Source organism: Stigmatopora argus, chromosome 20 (assembly GCF_051989625.1).
Source record: "Stigmatopora argus isolate UIUO_Sarg chromosome 20, RoL_Sarg_1.0, whole genome shotgun sequence".
In the NCBI taxonomy this organism is placed as follows: Eukaryota; Metazoa; Chordata; class Actinopteri; order Syngnathiformes; family Syngnathidae; genus Stigmatopora; species Stigmatopora argus.
This window is the reverse complement of record NC_135406.1, coordinates 6,233,115-6,242,620: the sequence shown is the minus strand read 5'-3', so window position 1 is coordinate 6,242,620 and position 9,506 is coordinate 6,233,115. Positions and strand designations below refer to the sequence as shown.

General features: G+C 39.9%; 1 protein-coding gene and 1 long non-coding RNA gene across 2 annotated transcripts in view; both read right to left on the bottom strand.

Moving 5' to 3' along the window:
* LOC144065962 (uncharacterized) overlaps positions 1 to 9,506 on the bottom strand; it is a 174,673-nt gene that overhangs the window by 137,087 nt on the left and 28,080 nt on the right. The gene's annotated exons all lie outside the window — the stretch shown is intronic.
* Positions 3,769 to 4,710, bottom strand: LOC144066093 (uncharacterized; the record flags this gene model as incomplete). Its single annotated transcript, XM_077589442.1, has 1 exon — positions 3,769 to 4,710. A coding segment is annotated over one exon (942 nt), but the record flags the coding sequence as incomplete, so codon positions are not given.

The following is a 9,506-nucleotide window of genomic DNA, read 5'->3' as shown; positions in this document are numbered from 1 at the left end:
ACTTCCTAGCAGCATTTCATGATTAAATACAAATACTGGAGCTTTTCAGACATTAAAACCAGGCCAGGGGGTGATTTTCCCGGGAAAAGACAGTGATGAATTTCAATGGCGTACGGGCAAACATTGCCCGAAAATGGGGTAAAATCCAGTCGAAAACAGCATTTATTGATTAAATACAAATACTGGAGCTTTTTAGACATCAGAACCGGGCCCGGAGTATCATTTCCCCGGTAAAAAGACAGCGATGAACGTCGATACGTCCATACGTGAAATGACAAAAAATGCACTAATATTAGGTAAAATCCACTTCCTAGCATCATTTATTGATTGAATACAAATACTTGAGCTTTTGAGACATTACAACCAGGCCAGGGGGGTGATTTTTCCTGGGAAAAGACAGCGATGGACGTCAATGGTGAAACGCCAAAAACTAAACTGGGCTAAAATCCACTTCCTAGCAGCATTTTGTGATTAAATACAAACACTAGAGCTTAAATACAAACACTGGAGCTTTTCAGATATCAGAACTTGGCCCACAATTGAAATATTATTTAGGAATATGGCCATATTTTACTCACCAAAAATCCTTTTTACACAATATCCATCCTCCTTTCTTTCTTCCTTCTTTCCTATCGCCATCGAAGCTAATGATGAAAGTCGAGCCTATCCTGTCATATTTCTGGCATAGTCCGTTTTGAAAATGGCTTTAAATCAAAACAACAATATACTATTTGCTTATGGAGCTAAGTTAGCACACTGAAAGTGCCGCACACAACATATTCCTGGCTGTAACAGGCTTGCTAGCTTCGGAGTTGACCGCCCTTTCTTAATGATGTCCATTTTTTTTCTGGAAAAGTCCGTCTGGAAAATAGCTTTGTGAGAGAAATCTGCAACAGAATTCATTTGTTTTTGCCACTGTCGGCCATGTGGGTGGAGTTTGCGATCTCTGGCTGCTTTGACCCGCCTACGAGCCAATCATAGTTTGTGAAAGCAATGACATGTCCCAGCCAGCAAAATGCTAACGCCTATGAAAAATAATTGTGGGGTTGCCAACTCGAAATCTGATTGGTTAAAAGCAACAGTCTAGTTTAATGCAGCAGAGCCCGCAAGAACTGATTGTGAAGTCTTTGAGGCAGATCTGATCTGGCAACAAATAATGGCTGAAATGTAATTGGTTAAATGCTTCAATATGAAAACACACATCTGGAAGCAGTTTAACCAGGGGGGAAAGCAATGAAAGGAAGCTAACAGACCATTTGGAATAATAAGTATTGATGGACAAAATATATGATTCAGATATTTCTTAGGCCAGCAGAGAAGGCCTTGAAGGCCCTGACGGCCCGCCACTGATACATACACACATATACACACACATGTACATACATACATATAGACAGACACACACACACACACACACACACACCGGTAAAAAGACAGCGATGAACGTCGTTACGTCCATACGTGAAATGACAAAAAATGCACTAAAATTAGGTAAAATCCACTTCCTAGCAGCATTTATTGATTGAATATAAATACTCGAGCTTTTGAGACATTACAACCAGGCCAGGGGGTGAAATTAAACTGGGGTAAAATCCACATCCTAGCAGCATTTAGTGATTAAATACAAACACTGGATCTTTTCAGATATCAGAACCAGGCCCACAATTGAAATATTATTTAGGAATATAGCCATATTATACTCACCAAAAATTCTTAACTGTACACAATATCCATCCTCCTTTCTTTCTTCCTTCTTTCCTATCGCCATCGAAGCTAATGATGAAAGTCGAGCCTGTCCTGTCATATTTCCGGCATAGTCCATTTTGAAAAGGGCTTTAAATCAACACAACAATATATTTGCTTGTGCAGATAAGTTAGCGCACTAAAAGTGGCGCAAACACCATTTTCCCGGCTGTGACAGGCTTGCTAGCTTCGGAGTTGACCGCCCTTTCTTAATGATGTCCATTTTTTTCTGGAAAATAGCTTTTTGAGCAAATCTGCAACAGAATCCATTTGTTTTTGCCTCTGTCGGCCATTGTGGGTGGAGTTTGCGATCTCTGGCTGCCTCACGATGGCTGTGGCCTGCCTACTAGCCAATCATAGTTGGTGAAAGCAATGACGTATCCCAGCCAGCAAAATGCCAATGCGTATGAAGAAGCATTGTGGGGTTGCCAACTCGAAATCTGATTGGTTAAAAGCAACAGTCTAGTTTAATGCAGCAGAGCCCGCATAACTGATTGTGAAGGCTTGAGGCAGATCTGATCTGGCAACAAATAATGGCTGAAATGTGATTGGTTAAATGCTTCAATACGAAAACACACATTTGGAAGCAGTGCAACCAGGGGCAAAAGCAATGTAAGGAAGCTAACAGACCATTTTGAATAATAAGTACGTATTGATGGACAAAATATAATATGATTCAGATATTTCTTAGGCCAGCAGAGAAGGCCTTGAAGGCCCTGACGGCCCACCAATGATATATATATATATATATATATATATATATATATATATATATATACACACGTCAATGCACCCTTGGGCTTTTTGTATAAAGTTTCCTGCAGTGATTTTTAATGTCCACAAGGTGTCAGTATTTTGCGAAGCAGTGGGTCACTGTATGGAAACGACAAGTGATGCTCACAAACCCATCACTCGTAGTGAGTCAATAAAATAATTACGGTATACATAGAGTTTTAATTCAAAACACAAAAAGCAAACTGAAAACCCTAAGCCAAAAATAAAAAATTACACCCCCCAAAATTAAAATGAACAAAAAGCCACAGGAAGCAGTAAGCCATGGGTTAACGAGACATGGAAAACAGGTGGGTGACACACAGGGGAGGCAACCACAGGTGAAAGCAATGTACAATCACAACGATAAGTTTCAAGCCATCAATATTTTTTTCATACTAATGATTATACATAAGAATATTGAGTATTATCTGTTTGTTCAAAATTAAAATAAAATTTAAAAAAAAACAGTTCATATTTGACTTCATATACCGACTGCCAGGTCTATTTACATACAAATCAAATCAGTTCGGATAAATATAAAAAGCGAAAAGAACTACTCCAACATAAACCCAAAGTCGGTTCTTATAGTTAAAAAGAGGAAAATAATGTAGTTTACAAAGCTAATAGAAAATTCTGAAGAAATGAAATAAAACAACATTTGACTTGTTTTACTCTTTTTCAAAGAGACAAATTCACAGCAGACTAATTTTATCAACATGATTAAAAAATGACACGAGGGATTCTCGTCATTTTTGCCAATTAATAGATAACATACACACACGTTTGTTTCTTTTAAGTCTTATGAATAAATCCTTGGCAACAAACTTAGTATTATGAATTAATAAGTATTTTTAACCAATGTGTTGAACCACAAATTGAGCAAAGAAAGGGCTTTTCGCCACTGCGGGTTAAGTCTTCTTTTCAGGTTCCTTTCTGTGAAAATGTTGGAAAATTAACTGCACCTGAAAAAGGTTTTTGAATTGTGTAGCTTTTTAATTGGGCTGTTGAAGCGAATCTGTGGCCACATAAGTGTTCTTTTAAGCTTCTCCTTTGGGAAAATGTTCGACCACAAACTGAGCAGGAAATTGTTTTTTCACCAGTGTTGGTTCTTATGTGGGTTTTTATCGTTCCCTTATCTGCAAATGTTTTACCACAAACTGAACACGAAAATGACCAGCATGGATTCTTGTGTTTTTGGAAATCTTGCTTTTGAGAAAAGGCTTTACCGCAAACTGCACACGAGAATGGCTTTTAACCTGTGTGTGTTCTTGCATGAATAGTTAAGAATACCTTCCGTGTGAATCTTTGACCACAAACTGAACACGAAAATGGTTTTTCACCAGTGTGGGTTCTTGTGTGACTTTTTAAGGTTCCCTTCTCTGTAAATCTTTTACCACAAACTGAACACGAAAATGGTTTTTCACCAGTGTGGGTTATTGTGTGCGTTTTAAAGCATTGCTTTTGAGAAAAGGCTTTACCGCAAACTGAACACGAAAATGGTTTTTCACCAGTGTGGGTTCTTGTGTGTATTCGTAAAACTTGCTTATGAGAAAAGGCTTTACCACAAACTGAACACGAAACTGGTTTTTCACCAGTGTAGGTTCTTGTGTGCTTTTTTAAGGATCCCTTCTCTGTAAATCTTTTACCACAAACTGAACACGAAAATAAATTTTCACCTGTGTGTATTCTTGCATGATTATTTAAGTGATGCTGTTCAGAAAAGGCTTTACCGCAAACTGAACACGAAAATGGTTTTTCACCAGTGTGGGTTCTTGTGTGCCTTTTTAAGTTTTGCTTGTGTGTAAATCTTTGACCACAAACTGAACACGAAAATGGTTTTTCACCAGTGTGGGTTCTTGTGTGCCTTTTTAAGGTTTTCTTCTCTTTAAATCGTTTACCACAAACTGAACACGAAAATGGTTTTTCACCAGTGTGGGTTCTTGTGTGCCTTTTTAAGGTTCCCTTCTCTGTAAATGTTTTACCACAAACTGTACACGAAAAGGGTTTCTCCCCAGTGTGGGTAAGAATATGTCTTTTCAAAGTAGACTTTTTCCCAAAGGTTTTTCCACACTGAGAGCATTTCCAGAGTTTGCCGTCCTTAAGACCTTCATTGTCATAAAGCAAGTCTTCGCTATCTGATAACGGAGCAATTAAATTGTCTGTTTGCCCTTCTGCTGAGTTGGCGTTCGGAGGCTCCGCCCCTCTGCCGGCCACGCCCAGATCATCTTCACTCTTGAAAGGCTCACCAGTTGACACGGTGACATCTTCTTCCTCCTTTTTGATTTGCTGTTGAGGGAACTCTGCCTCCTCCTCTTTAATTTGGGGTAACGTTAAGGTGTGTGCAGGCTCCGCCCCTCTGCTGGTCATGACCAGATCCTCTTCCCTCTTCAGGATTTCACCAAGTGACCAGGTGACATCATCTTCCTCCTTCTTGATTGGAAGTCGCTCGTCTCTCATTTGTTGTTGAGAGATTTCTGGCTCCTCCTCTTTGATTTGGGTGAGCTCAAGTTCCTTTTTAAGGCCAACAGACTCTTTCCCATCAGGACCAAGATATTCTCTGAAACCTGCAAAGACACGAAAATAAATGATATGTTTCATAATCTGTCTATCTAACGAGAAGTCCTTTAGGTTAGACTGGGAATGTAAAGTCTTATACTTATATCGGCGGTGGCTAGGCTCGTAACATGACATTAACTTGAAATTTAACTGAAATCAACTCAAATGACTATACACACCCACACATATTTGACCACCCGGAACCATCTCAATAAGTTCGTATCTCCAATTTGTCTCATTTCTCAAGGAAAAAAATGGCTCTGAATTTAGCTCGTTTCTTAAATTTTCCGTAAATTGGGACACTCGTATGTCAAGGTATTCCTGAAATATGCTGGCTGCCACAGCAAATGTTTAATTAACAAGGAATAAGCATATAGCACTCGCGGGTGACCCGCATTGTAATCAACAGTTTGAGGAAAAAAAGAGTTCACCTTCAAAATTAAAGTACAATTAAGAGCACACTTACACATTTCAATGTTTAAAAATGTTTTATTTTATTAAACCCAAATGATTCTTTAATCTCATCTCATTTTCTGAACCGCTTTATCCTCATCAGAGTCGGGGGGGAGCCTATCCCAGCTGACTTTGGGCCAGAGGCGGGGCACCCTGAATTGTTGGCCAGCCATTCGCAGGGCACAACAAGACAGACAACCATTCACACTCACACCTAGGAGCAATTTAGAGTGTCCAATCAGCCTACCATGTCTTTAGAATGTGGGAGGAAGCCGGAGTGCCCGGAGAAAACCCACACGCATCAAAATAAAAAGGTAAATTCTGGGCCACTTTTCACATTTTTTATGAACTTAAAATAAAATAAAAATCTTCAGTGCTGAGTCGTATTAGCAAGCGGAAGACATTGGAGTTGCTTCCGCTTGAAAAATAATTTAAAAAACATTTTCCCCAGAAAAAATCTGCGATGTAGTGAAATGCTGAGGGATTACTGTACTTGAATTTGCAATTGCAGCGCACAAAAATAGCACTTCTACAATTACCATTAAGCCTTTATGATGAAGGGAATATATAGATATAAAAATGGACCCACCTTGCATTATTTTGCAAAATATCGAGTTTTCCTCGTGGAACGTTGCTGCTCTTTTCCCACACGTAAATTCTGATGGAGACGCCATTGATAGCTGCTAGCTAGGCTAAGCTAAGGTAGGCCGCAAAGCTTCAAAGTTCTTCGACGACTTGAAGAGTTATTCCTTTGATATATGCTAACAGGCTTAGCTAAAGTAGCGCACAAAGCTTCAACGAGGTCTTGAAAAGGATTTTGGCTAATATTTAAGGTCATAAAGTAGCTGAAGCTAGACACGACGGGGACCCATAGGTTAAGTTTGGTGGCGAAAATTGGGCATGCGCGGTGGCAGCGTCACTTCCTTCGATGCATTAAGTTTATAAATGTAAGAGATTTGGACATAGGAAATAATTATTATTCAAATTTTCTGACATGTGGTTTGAGCAAAAAAATGTTTGCGCAGGTTTGAATTAAATTGAAAATTAAATTAAACATAAATCACTTGAAGATCGCGTCTCAAAAAGAGGCGTGGCAAAACGCGCATGCGCAGAAAATAATCGCCCTTGATAATGGTGCTGTTCTGTTTTGACGATTGGCATCACGGGAGAGGTAGTTCTTCGTTGAAACGGTTTGAACTCGCAGGAATCAGTCTCTTATTTACGTACTGCTCTCTCGTGGTCAGGAGAAAATTTGTTTCATTCTAAGTTCAGTATTCGTGGACACTGTACACAATATTTAAGACACTGGCAATCACAAGTTATCGAAGAAGCACATTTTAAGAAATTATATCAGAAAATTAGCAATTTCTCAAAGGTGTCTTAAATCCAAAAGGAAAAGTTTGTTTTTTCTTTTATTTACATTATTCCCTTAATCCGGACCAACCACTAGATGTAAATTATGTCTTGATTTTCCCATTTTTAACGAATATTTGCAATTTTTCCCTCCAATTTTGTTCTTTTTATGTTTTAGTTCAATAAGTATTTTGTAAAATGTAAAAATAACTATATAGAAATATTTTCAACAAATGATTCTTCCCTTATTGAGAATAAAAGCTCAAATAAACATTGTTTTAGATCTATGAAAAATATTTAAGGCTTTATATCCAGTTCTTTAAATCCGATTTAATCTCTCTCTCTCGCTCTCTTGCTCTCCCTCTCTCCATCTCTCCCTCCCTCACCCTCTTTGCCTCTCCCTCCCTCCCTCCCTCCCTCCCTAAGTAAGTAAATAACACGCATTGGTTTGTACTGAAAAAAAAAATGGAGAGAATATGTACAGTACTGTAGAGAGAGAGAGAGATTTATGTATTAGAAACTGGCCAAAAGAAGCGACCTAATGACGATTGCACAGTTTTCTTTTTTATGGCATCATTCAATTGATTTGCAAACTGTTGGAATAATGATTAAAACCTTTTAAATCATTATTAGTAATATTTAATTAAAATAGGAAAACCATCTTTCAACATATCTGCTTACAACTTGCAAGGAGTTGCCTTGTGACGTCGTCTCAGTCCACAAGGCATTCTGACGAGTGGCATACTCTTCGGTCCATTTAGCGGCACATTACCAAAACATTCAAAGGTAATCTGATTTAAACATAGCATAAGCAAAATGTTAGGTTTAAACACCAGACATTTGTTTCACCAACCTGAAAAGAAGGAAATCACAGAGAATTTTAGTTAACTTTATTTAAAAAATGAGAGGTTCAGAGACTGTCCCTGTCACAGTCCTCCAAAAAACACTCTGAAGAAAATCTCCCCTCGCCAAGTCTCTTATTGTGTTTTGGGAGTGTCCAAGTTACAGGAAGTTTCAAGCTGATCAAAGGAGAGAGAGATCTCTCCCAGTTACAAAAGGTTCTTTGATCATGACCATATGCCCCTTCAAGATAACATCTTTATAGTCTTCTTCCCGATATCTTGCAACCCTCACAAAACAGACAAACAGACCCCCTGGGGTAGTTCCTCTTTGATGAATAAGGTGAAACTTTCCCCAGGGAGTCAAGACATCCCCAATTCTATTAACTAACATTTCAACAGTCATACCAGAATCAGGATAACTTATATAAAATAATTCCAACATAACCCTCCTGTTTATCCGGATTCCGCTATAAAATATCATCATCCATAACCCCTTCTTTTCAGATTTTCACATTACAGGATCACAAAAATAACAGAAAAACGTTACACTCAAAAGTCAATGCCATAGTCTTTAGCATCTGGGAACATGTCAGGCAGTCCAGTGAACTGCATTTCCTCCTCATCCCCAGATGCGTCGGCGTCGTCGTCATCCCGTGGTTCGCCTCCAGATGTCAATAAGGCATACATTTCGGATTTGACTGGTTCTAGGCATTTGTTATTAATCTTTGACATAACGTACGAATACAGGGAATACAACAACATCCACAAGTTGTGAGAATGGCAGCATAAACAGCGATTGACATTAAAACTGATACAACCAACTGTTTGTATCTGCCAAACATGCTACCAAATTCGCCCCACATTGAGGTGTCGATTCCAGAATGTTCTTTCATCTTGCTGTTGAGGGATCGAAGGCCCTCCAGGGCCTTGGTTAAACTCCCGTCAGCTGCTGTGTTGTTAGGGATGAACGTGCAGCATTGGTCGCCAAAGATGGAGCACACGCCACCTTTCTCTGCCAGGAGCATGTCAATAGCAATTCTGTTCTGGAAGGCCATCAAGGAGGTCACCGACAACTGTTCATGGATGGCTGCAAACCCTTCCTCCGTCCTGTTCTGGAGTCGTGCAATTTGGTCAGCGAGCTTATACTCATCTGGTACGCCGCAGGGAACCCCGATGTTGTTGATGTAGATTGGGTCCCCGTCCAAGAGCGGACCGCTTGGCTCTGCCTTTCCAGTGTTGAGGCAGGACGTTTCCTGCACTTGTTTTCCAACTCGAGTCTCTGTGGGCGGGGCGTTCAGATACGCCCAGGCTGTCACTGACAGTCCAGTCACTGTGATGTGGGTGACAACAGCTTTCACTGTGGCTTCTGTATAGAGGTGCAAAGTCTATGGGAGTTCAGGGTTAAGTGAGGGGTGCTCGTGGCTGGTGAGTAGACATCAGATGAGTTTCTTCACGGACAAGGGTTTTGACACCGTCCGACTTAGTCCACTCAGAGTCACCTGTCTCGAATACCTTGACCTGAATCGACTTTGACTTTTCAGCGATCTTTGCTGCTGTGGAGGTTGGTGAGTTGGGCCACGAATGGGTCTTCCCATCGTGGAGAGAACCAGGACTTCATTTTTATGACTCGGATCAGGATCCAGTCACCTGGCTACACCACCTCCTGCAAGATAGACAAAAGATCACGGCACCTTACATGTTCTTTGGATAAGTTTCTCTTCTTCCTTAGTCTCTCGTCATGGGTCATCTTCCCATAAAGGAAGTTGGAATGGTCTTCCAATAACT